General features: G+C 42.6%; 1 protein-coding gene across 2 annotated transcripts in view; it reads right to left on the reverse strand.

Annotated features, from left to right (window-relative positions):
* Window positions 1–3,078: 3,078 nt before the first annotated feature.
* The window catches only part of LOC109909980 (glycogen debranching enzyme), a 31,334-nt gene continuing 15,644 nt past the window's right edge, over window positions 3,079–18,768 (reverse strand). The window contains exons 11-32 of one of the 2 annotated variants that reach the window (XM_031796418.1): window positions 17,402–17,525; window positions 16,779–16,942; window positions 15,765–15,866; window positions 15,413–15,568; window positions 14,906–15,056; window positions 14,581–14,705; window positions 14,147–14,259; window positions 13,839–13,973; window positions 13,488–13,618; window positions 13,158–13,294; window positions 12,683–12,816; window positions 12,321–12,496; window positions 11,951–12,053; window positions 11,511–11,736; window positions 11,085–11,196; window positions 10,836–10,971; window positions 10,557–10,669; window positions 10,131–10,342; window positions 9,663–9,760; window positions 8,775–8,862; window positions 6,398–6,531; window positions 3,079–3,756 (exon numbers count right to left, since the gene is read on the reverse strand). In XM_031796418.1, the coding sequence (XP_031652278.1) occupies window positions 3,639–3,756; window positions 6,398–6,531; window positions 8,775–8,862; window positions 9,663–9,760; window positions 10,131–10,342; window positions 10,557–10,669; window positions 10,836–10,971; window positions 11,085–11,196; window positions 11,511–11,736; window positions 11,951–12,053; window positions 12,321–12,496; window positions 12,683–12,816; window positions 13,158–13,294; window positions 13,488–13,618; window positions 13,839–13,973; window positions 14,147–14,259; window positions 14,581–14,705; window positions 14,906–15,056; window positions 15,413–15,568; window positions 15,765–15,866; window positions 16,779–16,942; window positions 17,402–17,525 (2,988 nt within the window). In that variant the 3' untranslated portion in view covers window positions 3,079–3,638. Of the gene's footprint in view, window positions 3,757–6,397; window positions 6,532–8,774; window positions 8,863–9,662; window positions 9,761–10,130; window positions 10,343–10,556; window positions 10,670–10,835; window positions 10,972–11,084; window positions 11,197–11,510; window positions 11,737–11,950; window positions 12,054–12,320; window positions 12,497–12,682; window positions 12,817–13,157; window positions 13,295–13,487; window positions 13,619–13,838; window positions 13,974–14,146; window positions 14,260–14,580; window positions 14,706–14,905; window positions 15,057–15,412; window positions 15,569–15,764; window positions 15,867–16,778; window positions 16,943–17,401; window positions 17,526–18,045; window positions 18,170–18,768 lie in introns of both variants that reach the window. The other variant, XM_031796419.1, reaches the window with a different exon arrangement.

Consider the following 18,768-nt stretch of genomic DNA (forward strand, 5'->3'; position numbering starts at 1 on the left):
TTGTTTTAAGGACATTACATCAAAGTTGGATCAGCCTGTTGTGTGGTTTTCCACTTTAATTTTGAGTGTGACTCCAAATCCAGACCTCCATGGGTTGATCAATTTGATTTCCATTGATCATTTGTGATATTTTGTTTTCAGCACATTCATCTATGTAAAGAAAAAAGTATTTAAGAATATTTCATTCAGATGTAGGATGTGTTATTTTAGTGTTCCCTTTTTTTTTGAGCAGTGTAGTAAGCACTGTTTATGGATGGATTTGAATGTTGATGAATGAATACAAAATATACTTGCTCTAAATTAATAACTTTCATACACATTTAAAAAGAATACAATGATGTCTCTAGTGAAGGAGCCTCTCCTTCAAAGCTAGCCTACATGACATAATCCCAACTTAAAGAACTTCAGAAGGACTTTATTACAAGAATACAGTCAAAAGGATTTTAAATATATACAATACTTAACTTTTTAGATGGACATGTTACATATTTATATACAGTATTTGTTAAAGCTTACATGTAAATGTATCTACTATCAGCTCATAATATAACACTAAAGGGCATTGAGAATAAATAGTTGTAATAACGTTATTGTTCACTTTATACCAACTTCCAATAGCAGGCCTATGTTACCATTGGTAAGTGATGTTATTTCACTAGGTGGAAGGCTACTCCTCACTCTGCGCTGCAGACTTACTTGGATTCTGTCCTGGACACAATTAAAAAGGAAGTGTCTGGTGAACAAGACTGGGGAGAATCTAAATTGCCTACTTCTTGTGTCCCCTCTGATCGCATCTTTCTCAAAATCCATGAGGGGAGGGACCTCTTGCGTTCTCATCCAATGGGTTTTGAGGAGGTGAGGAGAGGGCGTGAGGAGTATGCAATTGAGATTCTCCCTAGGACATACAGCACCGTCAGAAAGTATTCAGACCCCTTGACTTTTCCACATTTTGTTATGCTACAGCCTTATCCTAAAATTGTTTAAATACAAACATTACCTCAAATCTACACACAATACCCCATGACAAGGCAAAAACAGACTTTTAAAAATGTGTGCATAAGTTTTAAAAATTAAAAACGGCAATACCTTATGTAAGTATTCTGACCCTTTGCTGTAAGACTCTAATTGAGCTCAGGTGCATCCTGTTTCCATTGATCATCCTTGATCTTTCTACAACAACTTGGAGTCCACCTGTTGTAAATTAAATTGATTGGAAACGTACACTCATATCTATATAAGGTCCCACAGTTGACAGTGCATGTCTGAGCAAAAACCAAGCCACGAGGTCTAAGAAATTGTCCCTAGAGCGCAGAGACAAGATTGTGTCGAGGCACAGATCTGGGGAAGGGTACCAAAACATTTCTGCAGTATTGAAGGCCCCCAAGTACAGTTTGGAAGCACCAAGACTCTTCCTAGAGCTGGCTGCCTGGCCAAACTGAGCAATCGGGGGAGAAGGGCCTTGGTCAGGGAGGTGACCAAGAACTCGGTCACTCTGACAGAGCTCTAGAGTTCCTCTGTGGAAACGGGAGAATGTTCCAGAAGGACAACTATCTCTGCAGCACTCCCACAATCAGGCCCTTATGGTAGAGTGGCCAGACGGAAGACCCTCAGTAAAAAGGCAGATGACAGCCCGCTTCGAGTTTGCCAAAAGGCACCTAAACACGCTCAGACCATGAGAAACAAGATTCTCTGGTCTGATGAAACCAAGATTGAACTTCATTGGACTGACTGAATGCCAAGCGTCACATCTGGAGGAAACCTGGCACCATTCCTAGGGTGAAGCATGGTGGTGGCAGGATCATGCTGTGGGGATGTTTTTCAGCGGCAGGGACTGGGAGACTAGTCAGGTTCGAGGCAAAGATGAATGGAGCAAAATATAGAGAGATCCTTGATGAAAACCTGCTCCAGAGCACTCAGGACCTCAGACTGGGGCGAAGGTTCACCTTCAACAGGACAATGACCCTAAGCACACAGCCAAGACAATGCAAGAGTGTCTTTGGGACAAGTCTCTGAATGTCCTTGAGTGGCCCAGCCAGAGCCCGGACTTGAAACAGATCTAACATCTCTGGAGAGACCTGAAAATAGCTGTGCAGCGATGCTCCCCATCCAACCCGACAGTGCTTGCTAGGACCTACAGAGAGGAATGGGAGAAAATCCCCAAAAACAGGTGTGCCAAGCATGTAGCGTCCTACCCAAGAAGACTCTAGGCTGTAATCGCTGCAAAAGGTGCTTCAACAAAGTACTGAGTAAATGGTCTGAATACTTATGTACATTTGATTTCAGTTTTTGCTTGTCATCATGGGGTATTGTGTGTAGATTGATGAGGAAAATAAACAATTCAATCAATTTTAGAATAAGGCTGTAACGTAACAGAATGTGGAAAAAAGGAGTCTGAATACTTTCTGAATTCACTGTATGTGCTGAAACACCCACCCTTCCCATTAGTGACAATAAAAGACAACGTGAACGAAGCCTGGAGCTGAGGCTTTAGAAAAACGAACTGTGTCCACAGAAGATGGAACTTTGTATGGCAAGAACTGTTTGAATCAATGTTGTTTCACGTAATTTCTTAAATAAATAACCAAAATCCAACGGCAGGGTGATATTTCTTTGATTTCACATTGAATACATGGAAGTTGACAACTCAACCAAATGTAAATCAAAACTAGACGTTGAACAGACATCTGTGCCAAGTGGGACCCTTGCTATTCCCAACAATAGGTAGAACATTATAATAATTTCACTGAAATGACTGAATACAATCTACCACCAATCTATGGACAAAGGTACCAAGGACGATGACTGGAATTATACAAGAGTGTTTTCCTTTTTGTAATGATTGATATTGACAGGATAATTGAACATGACAGGATGTGAGTGGCACTGAAACTGTGCTGTTGGTTGAGTCTCCTTTGTTTCTACACAGCTAATTGGTAAAAATGTCACTACGTTGGGCAATGCCACTTCCAGTATGTACAGTAAGAATCCGTAGGGGGTGAGGTCTTCCAGTAATAGGGGATAAGTGAACCATGACTTTGCAGAAAAGAGGGGGTGAATCATGACAATGCACAAAACAGCAAGAGAGGATTACTTCATGATTTATTTCTACTGGTGTTATCCACACAAGTTTGGATTGGAACAAAAATTAGATTTTTTAAAAATATTTTTTTATTATGGTGGTGTAGCATGTGAAGCATATTCTTGCGGTGGATCTGATTCATATTTCTGATTCACAGTTTAACGTCTCATCAGTCACAAGGACAAAATAATATATATATAGTATGAGACAGCATTTAGAATGGAAAGAAGGGACAATTCATCCCTGCAGCGATGAGAATGCAGAATTAAGAAAAAAGTACTTCTGAATGTACTGAATAGTCTAACCGATTTTAAAGCAATTAAATATGTATTGACTACAATGAACATGCAAGCCACATTTATGAAAGCATACATTGACATTGATATCAACATGTAACAAAGAGGTTTAGGGGTTTGTTGTTTGTTGTTTAAGGCAGTTTTGTAGAGATAGCCACATGGTTCTAGCTATGGTATGTGATAATGGTTAAAAGGGCTTCACGAAAATATTGCATAAAGGAAATATTTTTGAAAACTGCAAAAGAAAATAAGATATTCTCCATCTACAGATCATGCAGGACCTCCAGTATGGTGGCGATAGACCAGGCCTGAGTCTCACAGCTGAAGGGACAGTACTGGCCATTCTCATTAGTCAGCTCAGGTAGACCCTTCCAAGATGATCTGGTGGGTGATAAAAGACAATATTGATTATGTGACAATTATAATCGATTGAGTGAAACAATAAAAAAAAGTAATGTACACCTTCTTAAGGATAGGGGGCAGCCTTTTCACTTGTGGATAAATAGCGTGCACAATTTCAACTTCCTGCTACTCATGCCAGGAATATATTAAATGCATATGATTAGTAGGTGTGGATAGAAAACACTCTGAAGTTTCTAAAACTGTTTCAATCATGTCTGTGACTATAACAGAACTTATGTAGCAGGCAAAACCCAGAGGAAAAACTGTTCAGAATTTTTTATTTTTTTATTATTTTTTTTTGCCTCTGACCGTTCCCTCAGTTGTCTTTGCCAAGGGATATTTGATAGCGACCATTTTACAGTTCCTACAACTTCCACAGGATGTCACCAGTCTTTGGAATTGGGTTGAAGTTAATCATTGGTGCAACGAAGAAGCACATCCTGGAACAACGTTACACTTAATTAATCCATGCTTTTGTCACTTCTAGGTTAGACTACTGCAATGCTCTACTTTCCGGCTACCCGGATAAAGCACTAAATAAACTTCAGTTGGTGCTAAATGCGGCTGCTAGAATCCTGACTAGAACCAAAAAATTTGATCATATTACTTCAGTGCTAGCCTCTCTACACTGGCTTCCTGTCAAAGCAAGGGCTGATTTCAAGGTTTTACTGCTAACCTACAAAGCATTACATGGGCTTGCTCCTACCTATCTCTCTGATTTGGTCCTGCCGTACATACCTACACGTACGCTACGGTCACAAGACGCAGGCCTCCTAATTGTCCCTAGAATTTCTAAGCAAACAGCTGGAGGCAGGGCTTTCTCCTATAGAGCTCAATTTTTATGGAACGGTCTGCCTACCCATGTCAGAGACGCAAACTCGGTCTCAACCTTTAAGTCTTCACTGAATCTCTTCAGTGGGTCATATGATTGAGTGTAGTCTGGCCCAGGAGTGGGAAGGTGAACGGAAAGGCTCTGGAACAACGAACCGCCCTTGCTGTCTCTGCCTGGCCGGTTCCCCTCTTTCCACTGGGATTCTCTGCCTCTAACCCTATTACAGGGGCTGAGTCACTGGCTTACTGGGGCCCTCTCATGCTGTCCCTGGAAGGGGTGCGTCACCTGTGTGGGTTGATTCACTGATGTGGTCATCCTGTCTGGGTTGGCGCCCCCCCCTGGGTTGTGCCATGGCGGAGATCTTTGTGGGCTATACTCGGCCCTGTCACAGGATGGTAAGTTGGTGGTTGAAGATATCCCTCTAGTGGTGTGGGGGCTGTGCTTTGGCAAAGTGGGTGGGGTTATATCCTTCCTGTTTGGCCCTGTCCGGGGGTGTCCTCGGATGGGTCCACAGTGTCTCCTGACCCCTCCTGTCTCAGCCTCCAGTATTTATGCTGCAGTAGTTTATGTGTCGGGGGGCTAGGGTCAGTTTGTTACATCTGGAGTACTTCTCCTGTCCTATTCGGTTTCCTGTGTGAATCTAAGTGTGCCTTCTCTAATTCTCTCCTTCTCTCTCTCTCGTAGGACCTGAGCCCTAGGACCATGCCCCAGGATTACCTGACATGATGACTCCTTGCTGTCCCCAGTCCATCTGACCGTGCTGCTGCTCCAGTTTCAACTGTTCTGCCTTATTATTATACGACCATGCTGGTCATTTATGAACATTTGAACATCTTGGCCATGTTCTGTTATAATCTCCACCCGGCACAGCCAGAAGAGGACTGGCCACCCCACATAGCCTGGTTCCTCTCTAGGTTTCTTCCTAGGTTTTGGCCTTTCTAGGGAGTTTTTCCTAGCCACCGTGCCTCTACACCTGCATTGCTTGCTGTTTGGGGTTTTAGGCTGGGTTTCTGTACAGCACTTTGAGATATCAGCTGATGTACGAGGGCTATATAAATACATTTGATTTGATACACTGTTGAGAGTTACGCAAGATGAAAAAAAGGTGCATGGTTTGTTTACTTGCTCTATTGAATACAGATTGCCCCGTCTACAATTTGATCGATTATTAACGTTTAAAAATACCTAAAGTTGTATTACAAAAGTAGTTTGAAATATTTTGGCAACTTTTGAAATGTTTTGTAGTGACGTTGTGTTTTGGCAAGCTGTTTTTTTCCGGATCAAACTTGCTTTATATAAATGGACATTTTGGGTATACATGGACAGAATTAATCGAAAAAAAGGACCAATTGTGATGTTTATGGGACATATTGGAGTGACAAAAAAAGAAGCTTGTCAAAGGTAATGCATGTTTTATATTTTATTTCAGCGTTTTGTGTAGCGCCTGCTACGCTAGTTCTTTTGTTTACTACTGGTTGATGGGTGCATGCTATCAGATAATAGCTTCTCATACTTTCGCCGAAAAGCATTTTTTAAATCTGACATGTTGGCTGGATTCACGAGTGTAGCTTTAATTGAGTATCTTGCATGTGTGATTTAATGAAAGTTTGAATGTTATAGAATTTTATTTGAATCTTGCGCTCTGCATTTCCCCAGGCAATTGGCCACTTGAGACGCTAGCCTCTCACTATCCTCAAGAGGGTACCTTTCACCTGAATTGTTGTTAAAACAATTGAGAACATTATAGCATTTGAAGTCACCTAACAAGTCTTTGTGCTTGTGTCTTACCTCTCGAAGTGGATGTTATGCCTAGAGAGGACATTCTTCACCAGGTACACAGTCTTGTCGTATATCTCTGGCCCCATCTTCTTGGCAAAGTACAGTTTGGCTCTTAGGAAATAGCCGACTGGCCAGAGCCACTCCTAAGAGAGGGAAACACACATTTACGGTTACCATAGTGCAGGGGCTCCCAAATTTTATTGGCCCATGGCCCCATCCAGGCTGTATCACAACCGGCCGGGATTGGGAGTCCCATAGGGTGGTGCATAATTTGCCCAGCGTTGTCCAGGTTTGGCCGGTGTAGGCCGTCATTGTAAATAAGAATTTGTTAACGGACTTGCTAAGTTAAATAAAAAGGTGAAATGTAAAAACATTTTTTTTATATAAAAATATTAAAGTGATATATAAAAATATATATAGATATATTTTTTAAAGCGCGACCCCACCGTGCAAAAACAGTGATGCAATCAGCAGCCAATGTAACTTTTTTATTTGGGGCCTTGACAGTATTACAAATCAGTCAGATTACGTTGAAAATCTTCATCTGAAGGAAGTACGGCTTGAAGTGGCTAAAATGCATCAGAAACCTATTGGGAAATTCAAAAGATCATCAGGCAATAGTTGTTTAGGAGCCCCCACAGAGTGATGTTTCACTGCAGTCACGTGGGTGGTACTGGGATCCCCTAAATCTGCTGTTGGAGCCCATTCAAATTAGCCCCAACATTGCCTTGCTAAATCTAGTTAGTTCTCTTAAAATGAAATACCATGATTATTTTCTCATTAGTTTGACATTTTATTTGAAATGTCTGATACAACATACTCTGGTGATATCGTTATCAACCTACTGCATACCCCTTAAAAATATATATTTTTGTGTACATGGTGTGCTATTAGCATGATAACACTCATTAAAACAGACTGGTAGAATAGCTAGCCATTGTTAGCATTCATTTGTTGAAGTAACTTTTGAGTTAGAGTTTACTGGTGACTATGACATGAATATATATAATTCACCACATTTAGACAGGAGCTATAATCCATTTACAATACAAAACCTTTTTATTTTTTTTAACTTTGTGTCATTATCGCTTGAATTCAGGCTTGGCTTAACTGGTTTCAATAGGGAAACATTTCTTCTGTACCCCGCTTCCATAATTTTAGTTGAAAACATCACTTTCCAGTGTCGACCTGATGACTTTCTGTGTAGAAAAGAACATCCAGGTATTGACATTAAGGGTTGACCCATTACTGATCTTTGTGGTTCCTCCACATCGACAGATCATTTATGGAATTCATGGCAGTCAGCATGCAGTGAGAATTATTTTACTGACAACAATCAAAATACAAATAATTCCAGTACTGATCTTCTTGGTTCCCCCTTATATTATGTCATACTAATACAATTGCTCAGAGAAAGAGATTTTCTTTAACAAGTAGTAAAACAAAATCTAAAAAAAATCTAGTTTAATACTCCAGCACCCTCATGATGCTGTTGACTTTAACAAGGGCCACAGGACAAGTGGAAGCAAAATAGCCCCATAACATCAATGATGCACCACCATATTTTACTGTAGGTTTGAGGTACTTTTCTGTATATGCTTCCTTTTTCAGACGCCAAACACACAACTCGTGTGCGTGTATCCAAAGAGCTTTTTTTCTTCATGTCATCTGACCACAGCGCCGCCTGGAGTTTGATAAACGGCATTGGCACTTGGATTGGAACCGGTGCTATGGTCAGATGACATGAAAATAGAGCTCTTTGGCCACACAGTGGTGGGTTTGGTGTTGAAAAACAGAAGCATATGCAGAATATATACTGTAAAATATGGTGGATATTTGATGCTATGGGGCTATTTTTGCTTCCACTGGTCATGGTGCCCATGTCTAAATTTCATTTTCGGGCAAGTGATCATATTTTTGGGGGAAACCCCAAAATACTCTTGTCTTGCATGATGGGCAAGTGCCTTTCAGACCTTAATGTCAATCCCTGTCATCATTGCTTTCAATGTTCTTTTTTGCCCAGTTTGATTTGGTGCCTGGTCCTGTCAACTCTTCTAACGAGTCCTGCGTGGCTTCTGAGGATCGTGGAGGAATACAGAACATCCATATTCATGAGAGTCTAAGCTTTCAAGATTGTGGTCATGACAGCACCAACCGTTCAAAAGTCAGAGATAAATTTGTTGGAAGAAAACAGAAACCATTCTGTTTGCCACAACAGCATTTAGCAGATGTTAGAGGTTACTCACGTAACCGCGGTTCTATGAACCAAGTTCATAAATCAGGTGACCCCACATGGGAACACGAACCCTAGTTTGGTACCATACAATCACCATTAAGTTCCTGTCTACTGACTAATGTTTATGTGGGCTGCAATAAATGTACTTACAGGTCCTTGATGGTAGTTGAAGCCCTTAGCAACATTGAAATTCTCACTATCCAGAGTATTATCGTAGACACCACAGTACTTCATGTCACTTTATGAGGCGAAAGAAAGAGAGAAAATGTTAACTGTGGGACACGGAGGACAGGAATGAGATAAAGAATGACAGTGGTGCCAGAACTGGGTCTAGTCCAGCTTTTCCCAAACTCAGTCCTCGGGACCACAAGACGTGCACGTTATGGTTTTTGCCCTAACACTACACAGAGTTTGGGAAAACCTGGTCTAGTCTAATGTGTGTAAACCCTACATGACGGACAGGGGGCGCTGTTTTGAAGCCCTGCACACCCATTTTTCTAATCTTCCAACGTTGTAAAAAAATATTTGAGAAGCTATAAAAATGCATTTACTAATATCTACATTCATTTTTGCTAAATATATTACAGACACCTTAAGAAATATTTTTAAATTATATTATGTGAACTGAACATAAAAATTATAAATATAACATTTACCTTAAAAGGTGTATTTTTTGAGTACTACCATTACTGCATGTCCCCACTACAATAAATATATTAAATAATTAATTAGGATACTATAGAATACCATTCTTTCCTACGGAGGACTGCTTCTTGGGAGGAGTAACAATGCGGTGGCTTCAAAGACCCTCATTGGCCAATACGTAGCATCAGAAATCCAGGGTTTGTATACACCATTGGTCTAGTCTAGTAGGTCTCCAGACTACTTTGTAGCGAATTCCTGATACGCCACCAATTTCGTAACTGTTGATCCTCTTGATCTGTCCTCTACCCTCTCTGCAGTTCCGAGCTGTCTAAATAAAGCAACAGAGTGAATGCGTTACTGTAAATGGGGGTATGGATGAAGCATCCCACTCACTCTGGATCTAAGGTCTTCATTCCCAGGGGGCCGAGCAGCTTAGTCTCTGCCATCTCTAGTGCCTCCCAGGCCCTTTCCACTGTGAACAGCTCCGGAGCCTGGAGAACACAGAGAGAGAAGGTACACACAGAGGTGAGATACTTGACCTAAGACGACAACTTGTAAAAGTGATACATCTTTGTAAATTGGGTTTGCAAGACTCAAATAATGTTCAGCACAAATACATTGGTAACCTCAGTACACCCACATTGAGAGGGTTAGGGTTAACCAGAGCACTGACTAGCCTAGTCTTTACAACACCGATGAGGTAAGTAGGTAAGCCTCATCAGTGCCAGATCGGCCCATATAGTAGGGGCCCATCTTCCCGTTTCTTTAGCATGAGGCAGTTTGATGTTGTCCATTCCTTGGACAGGACGATAGGACATTAGTTACAAGGCTAATGAGGCAGTTAAAATGAGCCGTGCTTACCACCACCATGGTGATAGCAAAGTTGGGCCTGAGCTGGTAGTCACACCAGGGACTGGAGGCCCCATAGCTGTCCTTGTAGATGCCTCTCTTGTGAACCAGGTCTGGGTGTTTCTCATTGGGGTCCTGAAGGTTGTGAGACACGTAAAACATCTTCTCAAAGTTCTCCTGGATCTTTCTGTTCCACTCTTCATAGGGCACAGAGATGTTACGACCTAGAAGAGAACAGATATGTCTAGCTTCACTATGGAGAAAAACCCCCCAGCAATTTTACAATTTTAGTGAGGTTAATGTTTAAAATACAAATTTCAACATCTGAAATTACTATGTAGTAGTATCCCAATTGTCATAATGGTCTAATTTTTTAACATTTGAGGATGTGAAAAAGCTGGGAAAAACATGAAGATTTGGGTTTATTCCAGAACGTACCATCACTAAGGATGGTTAGGGTTGCGTAAGGGAAGAAGCCGTGCGTATGAAGGTCCACTAACCAGCGCACTGTGGACTTACAGAGACCCACTATCTCCACTGCAGAGCCATCCCTGGAAGACACGCAGGCACAAACATGCACACCCTTGTGAAAACACTTAACTCAAGGGGAAAAGAACAAGCACTGCACATACTACAATAGATTACTATGGATATGTAGGCTTGTCCTAGACTGAGTGAAGACAAGCAACTCTTTACCAAAGGAGAGGAAAACAGTACCTAGGTGTAGCTGGGATTCCTTTGTTATGAGCCTTGTCACTCTCTCCCATCTTGTCCATCCATGTCCCACAGTTGAAGCGATTTCCTCCATAGACAAACCCAGTGTCTTCATTCACCTTGGCCTCAACATTAAACCCTGGTAGGGAAAGACAAAAATCGGTATGATAAAACACGCAAATAGCTGATCAACCACGCCTCTAGATTTGCATGTGTGTGTGTGTAATGTGTGTGTGCGCGTGTTTATCTTGCCTTCATCGGTCATGTTGCGATCTATCTGTGGTCCAGCGTTCCTCTCCCTGAACTCCGTCCCCTGCATATGACGCGTCATCGCCTCATGAATGACATCATACAGGGGCTGGATCTGCAGAGTTAACATCACAGATACAATTTAATATGGGCAGACATTAAGGAATGACTAAATGACTAACGGTCCTGTCTAAAAGTGCTTGTTTGAACTTCTAACAATAAGCACATTTTTTTGGACTGCATCGTCAGATCTACAGAGTATGACATATCAATAGGCTGCTATAACCAAGCTGTTTGACCCCAGACATGCCCTAGTCTCATGAGCCAGACTTAAAGTCTTGCGGTGACGAAGCGAGACCACCATGCCCCTTACTCATGCGCTGGCGGGCTGTAGAGTGTGTGTGTGTGTGTGTGTTTGTGTGAACCCACCCAGGCTCCAGCGGGCTGTGGCTGGGACACATTGGTGGGATACATCCTTGACACAGGGCACATGAGGATGTTGACTCCGTCAGGCACCATGTTGCAGTAGTCCTGGATGCACTGCAGCCACCACCATACTGCGTCACGGCAGTTATAGCGGGCGCCAGTCCCCTGTCCCAGCAGGTTGGGGATCAGGCCATACCTCAGGGTGCCAGCGAACGCCAGGATTATGTTTCTATGGAAAACAGTGACAGAAATTAAAGGATTCTGATCAACTCTGATGAAGGGCAAACAAAACACTGGTGTGAAATCCATTCAATTGTTTGGCAGCATCCAAGACCACAGGTGTACTGGAGTTTGTTACTTTAAAAAAATATATACTTTAATTGAAATATATACCCATTCATCAGATAGGACACCGATGTTCTACTGGAGAATGTGACACGTACCTGGCCTCCAGGTGTCTTCCTGTCACCAGCATCAGACCTCGCAGTGCCATGAAAGTGTCCCGGCCCCAGCAACGGACCATCCCAGCCGCAAAATGAGGAAGACCTGTGACATCAGACAGACAACCATTAGCCAACCGGTAACACACACAGAGACAGAGAGAGAGAGAGACAGACAGAGAGACAGACAGACAGAGACAGACAGACAGAGACAGACAGACAGACAGAGAGACAGAGAGAAAGAGAGAGAGAAAGAAAAAGAGAGAGGGAGCTAAAGTGTGTGGATGTATCTGTAAGTATATAGACTGATTGGCTGGTCCCCAGTAGGGATTGCCCAGAATAGAGTTGTATTGAATTGAATGAAATGCCTTACCTGCAGCCAGTGACACACAGCACTGCTCTTTCTCGTTGGTAACCCCATTGAGACGGTAGGGCACGTCAAGCAGCGTGGGTGCCAGGGGGGGAAGGGCGGGGTGCAGGCCAACTCCACACATCTGTACTGAGCCCAGAGCTAACTGCTTCACCAGGGTGGAACCGGTCTGGATGAAGCTTAGAGAACCAGAGGACAAACACACAGAGATGACAAGCTGAATTTAGAAGTTTGAGGAATGATTTCAAGTTTCACCTTTCATTCAGAACATAATTATTTTTGTACAATTTTATTTTTAAGTACTACAAATTCAGATGTTTCTATTTCATTTATGAATAGGAATAGCTGGTTTTTATTCAACCTACTTTGACATTTTATTGAACACAATATCCAAGGCGGTGGTATAAGCCCCAACAATGATGGAGTCGAAGTAGCATGGCACCAGGTAGCGAGGGATGTGCTTCAGATAGGTAAACATGGCCTGGAACCACTTGCCTACCTGAAGGGACATCAAGAGACATATTAATTAAAACGGCAAAACTGTGTGTGTCTACGGCCAGTTAGCAGGCTAAATAGACATAATCAATGCAATACAACAATGATGCTGAGTGTATGAGTGGTAAGGCTTGGTAAGGATCTGTAAAGTTCCAATTGAAGAATCACCATGGCTCTCAAAAACATTTGAGTGGACCCAAAGGAATAGACATCATCTTGACCAGATCAGCGTGCCAAATAGCAGCCTACTCCCTATGCACTAGTGCACTACTTTTGAGAGGTGCACTACTTAGGGAACAGAGTGCCATTTGGGATGCCACCATGGTGAGGTTTGTCATGTTTTACCTCGCCCAGTGCTCCTCCCTTGATGACCAGCCGGTTGCTGACGTAGTCGATCATCCAATCTCCCCGTCTCAAGTTGTCACAGAAGGGGTGTCCCAGGTCATTTTTGGGACGAATGTCCCCCATCACCGACATCAGACCTGTGAGTGTCAAAAGAGGTTACTCCATCTGACATACATATCCATTTCAATGTAATTAGTCCCTAAAAGGAGGAAGGGTAGCTTGGCGGTCCTGACTGGTAAATGGAAGATCATAGTTTTACGGTTAACACTGCAATATGCATGCAGTAGGAGTCATGATTTTCCAGAAAGCCCCCCCCGCCCTGTTTTGTACCTTGCAGGCCTCCGTACTTGAGACTCATCCAGGAAGGGATGTTGTAGCAGCCTCCACCGTCCTCCTGCTCTTCAGCGTCACAACGGAACAGCAACACGTTCATGTCCGCCAGGGTCACCTTGGACATAATACTGGGAGGGAGCAGACAGGTAGGAAGATTAACAGTAGGCTGGATTAACATTTACCAGTGGAAGACAGCCTATGAAAAAGTCTTACAGCAGTTGCTTAAATTAGTCAACATGTCTTATGTTGCAATGAATGGGTCAGATATTAGCAGAGATATGGGCTGAGATTCCTTACAAAAGTAACCATCAATTTACCAAGTGAAAGAATTATCTAGAGTATACGTACGCTGCCAGAGGAGTAGTGAGTATGGCTGGGGCGTTGTTGTCAGGCATACTGCCCGTCTTGTAATGGTCACTGAACTGGACCAGGTGTCTCCTCAGAACCCCCACCAGCTCCTGGGACCTGGGGTCCAGACTCACCCTGGGGACAAAGACCACGGGTTACAGACTCGTAAGGCATGACTCAAGAGTAGGAGTGCTGATTTAGGATCAGTTTTGGTTTTTCCGATCATAAATGCATATGATATGGACACGGGGGAGACACTTGATATATACAGCACGTGAAATGACCTCAATATGACAGTGTATTCTTACCTGAACACTATCACACTACCAGGGCTGAGGTGTTCGAATTCAATCTCCTGGACAAATTCACTGCGGCCCTTACACATGACATCATCCTGTTTCACAATCTTGCTGTCATGTAGCTGCAAGACAGTTGGAGTAGAAAGTGTTCACACCATCAGTGTCTTTCAAATTAAGTCGAATTCATATACAGGTGGTTGGAATGAAGAGACCCAAGAACAAAACCTGTTTTGTGCTACACTACACTCTGTAATTTACCAAGTGTGTATGAGACTACCATAACCATTCAACAAGAAAACAAACATTGCCAACTCTGCGAACTGAGCAAATCCTGGCCCACTTCTTTCAATAGAAAGGAATGATAGACTAGAGGGATAAGCTTGCAACTAGTATTCTAAACCAGGGTGTAAAGTAGTAATTCCATGGTGCTGTTCTCGTGTTACCTGGATGTGTTCTCTGATCTCTAATGTGTGGTCAGGGAGACCGTTGATGCTCTTCCGGTCTTTCTGGTACGACCCAGCTATCCTCTCCACAGTCCTGGCCTCCAGTACCACCTCCTCTATTTTACCTGCAGGAGAACACAGTCGACACTGACCTGATCTGGGTTTTCATGGAAACTACTAAAGGAAGTGATACATATAATTAGTGATAGATAGCCTGCTGCGGTGATACTCAATCTGGCTCCTGGAGAGCCACAGTAGTTCTGGCTTTTGTTCTTTTGGCTGTGGCTCTCCAGGAGTAGGATTGAGGGAAACTGGGGTACTGTACCTGGGATGCACATGGGGGGAACCTCCTGTCTATATTGATAGGTCTTGGGGTTCCTGAAGGCAGTGTGACACACAGCTACCACAGACTGGTGTGTGCTGGGGCAATGTCTGGTTACTGCCACTATGTCCTCATCCACCTGGTCCACATAGACCTGCAAAACACACACACTCTTCTTTGTTGTGTTCTTCAGTAGAAGCACTTACTCTGCAACTCTACAATTCAATATTCCCTCAAAAGTGTTTCCGCTTCTCTCAGGTTAAGTCCCTTGCTGAGCAATTCAGTTTAGTTCCCCATGTCCAGTTTCTGGATGGCCATTTTCAATAAGCCTGGTCCTGGACTAGAAAGCACTTTCCATAGAGATTCTGTATTGAGCATGCTTTATAGTCCAGGTTTAGGCTAAATCTGGATCTGGGAAAATAGTCAAAAGACATTTGCTGGCTGTCCATCCGTACCCATGGCTATGTGCCCAGTGCATGTCTCAGAGTGGATCTTAGAAGTCCATCTAACCTGCGAGAAGCCCTTAGAGGCCAGTTCTTGGTGCAGCATGTTGAGGGCCAGTTTCCCAGCGATGATACCACTCTGGGAGTTCACCTCCCCTGCAGAGGAGGGCTTGGCCTCTGAGTTCCACTTTGGATAGAAGCGCTCCTCCTTCACAACAGAGATCTGCACAAGAACACACAGGAAGTTGGAATCAAACGTAGAACTAAATACTGTCCGTTTCATACATTGTCAGCAGTTTCAATATAGACGAGATAAATATAGAAGAGATTTTAGCTTACAGTTTTGTCTTTGAAGTGAACTCACTTTACAGCACGCTCACAAAACACACACTTTTGATAATCATGGCCCTTTTTCGTACCTGGTGAGGGACCAGCTCGTCATATCCTCTAGTACTGCCTGTAGCACAACTGGCCATGGAGACAATAGCAGAGCTCGGGAGGGAGTCGTACGCAGAGCGAATCTACAACACAGAAGAGGAATAGTAAATAAATAACACCAACAAACAGTCACAACATCGATCAACAATAACACTACTACAAACTCAGCAAAAAAAGAAACGTCCCATTTTCAGGACCCGGTCTTTCAAAGATAATTAGTAAAAATCCAAATAACTTCACAGATCTTCATTGTAAAGGGTTTAAACACCGTTTCCCATGCTTGTTCAATGAGCCATAAACAATTAATGAACATGCACCTGTGGAACGGTCGTTAAGACACCAACAGCTTACAGACGGTAGGCAATTAAGGTCACAGTTATGAAGACTTAGGACACTAAAGAGGCCTTTCTATTGACTCTGAAAAACACCAGATGAGAAATGCTCAGGGTCCCTGCTCATCTGCAAAGACTTTACTCAACATTCATTTATCTGGCAACATCTCTGGTGGACATTCCTGCAGTAAGCATGCCAATTGCATGCTTCCTCAAAACTTGAGACATCTGTGGCATTGTGTTGTGTAATGAAACTGCACATTTTAGAGAGTGACCTTTTGTCCCCAGCACAAGGTGCACCTGTGGAATGATCATGTTTATTCAGCTTCTTGATATGCCACACCTGTCAGGTGGATGGATTATCTTGGCAAAGGAGAAATTCTCACTAACAGAGATGTAAACAAATTTGTGCCGAAAATCTGAGAGAAATAAGCTTTTTGTGCTTATGGAAAAAAAATTGGATATTTTAAGTCAGTTCCTGAAACAAATCCTTTACATGTTGTGTTTATATTTTAATTCGGTATAAAATAGGGATGTTGACAAATTCCAGTGACATTGTATACTACCTAATTAGGACACTCATTGTCATGGGTAACAACATACTGTACACTACCTGAATAGGGGACTTGTCATGGGTAACCCCAGCTACATACTGCAAACTACCTGGACAGGGCACTCGTTGTCATGGGTAACATCCAGGAACATGGCATGGGCGATAGAGGGCACCAGAGGTCTGAGGCTGGGCTGGACGAAAGAGCCCACAGGCTCTCCACCAAACCTGTAGACCAGCCTGCCCTCCTCATGACTGTCCCCTGCACTCATAGCCTCTGAGGAAGACAGAGAATATTGTTATTGTAGAACAGGCAAATGGTTATAGCCAATATGGTCATTGCAGTCATTTATAAGAAAACAAATAACCCAGGCTGATTTAAATAGTGAATGAATTCAGTTAACTTCAAATATTACCGCCAACGGTCCTTTTTTAGCCAAGAGGCGATCAATTGCAGATTTATTCAGTTTCCCGTGTATCAATATTTGATAAAAAAGGTATTTCATACCATGAACAAAGCCAATAGCCAACTTCACTAATACATATCCATGCCACATGTTGAAGCAAAACAGAAAACATGTATTCTTCTATTTCTATCAGATGTGTAGACTGGTCTCAGATCTGTTTGTGATCGTCAACTCCATTGCTCATTGTCAAAGAGTTGGCGAGACTGCACAAATAGACTGGCAGACAGGCTATAGATTAAGTGCCATTTGTGCATTACCCAGGCTCTTACCTCTGATGAGGGAGGTTATGGCCAGTCTAGTGACAAAGACATTGTCCAGCTCCTCGCTGCCTGTGAACAGCTCAGCCACCACATACAGGTCAGGCTTCAGCTCGCGAGCTCTCTCCAGCATGTACTACACACAGCACAGCCACCCACACCACAGGCCAAAGCCATGGCATGCAATGCAAGAAAGGCATGTGGGGGGGGGGGGGTAAATCAGACAGAGATGAGAAAAGATAGGAGGAACAGAGGAAAGGAGGGGATTTAGAAAGTGAGATTAGATATGAGACAAGAGAGGAGGAGAGATGTGAAGGGGGACAGGCAAGAAAGAGGGAAAATATGAAAACTCACACAGGGGGTGGGGGGGGGACATGCAAAGTGTCAATTACCATGCAACAAAAAGTTAATAGTGGGAAAGGAGGAGAGAGTGGTGTTGGGAAAGGTAGTAAAGATATACATTAATGAAGGAGAATTTGATCAGGATAAGTATGATGAAAATGTCAGATTCAAAGTAAGCCCGTGGCAGAAGGGAATAAGATTATCGAAAGAAAGAGAAGGAAAGAAAGAAAGAAACAACATTTAGCATCATGCTCAGTCAGAATGCATCAGTCCAGTTCCCACAGTCCTATAGTACGATAAGGCAGAAGCAGTACCTCTGACCAGACTGGTAATCCCCAGGCGGTTTACAAACACATTGTCAATCAGCTCGCTGCCCGTAAAGAGTTCAGCTATCACATAGAGGTTAGGGCTGACCCCCCTGGCTGTTGCCAGCATCGCCTACAGAGCACAAGGTAAAACTTCACTTAGAGTGGTGACATGTAGCATTCATAAAGCCTTAATATGCATGATGAAGTGTCATAATTCCCTACATAATAACATTAAGGGCTACATGGGGTTCAATTGTTTTGTTGAATACTACGTACATATTTATTTGACACTAGCTATTTTAACATTCTGAATACCTATGTAAATAAAGTATTGCCGTTTTTTTTTTTTAAAGATATATACACATTTGCAAAAATAAAATAAAAAATAAATACGTTTTTCACTTTGTCCTTATGGGATAGTGTGTGTAGACTGATGAAGAAATTAAATGTAATCCATATTAGAATAAGGCTGTAACGTAACAAGATGTGGAAAAAGTCAAGGGGTCTGAATACACAAGGGCAGGAACAGTCAATAGAATCACACATTCTGAGACTAGGGGAACCCAATTTTGAATCTAGAAAACTTTTAAATATCTTCAGAAAGTTTTTCCCCCGAACAATAAAAATAAGATCATTTTTTAAAACCTTTATTTAACTAGGCATGTCAGTTAAGAACAAATTAGAATTTACAATGACGGACTACTCCGGCCAAACCCAGACGACACTGGG

This window comes from Oncorhynchus kisutch, linkage group LG18 (assembly GCF_002021735.2).
Source record: "Oncorhynchus kisutch isolate 150728-3 linkage group LG18, Okis_V2, whole genome shotgun sequence".
NCBI lineage: Eukaryota > Metazoa > Chordata > Actinopteri > Salmoniformes > Salmonidae > Oncorhynchus > Oncorhynchus kisutch.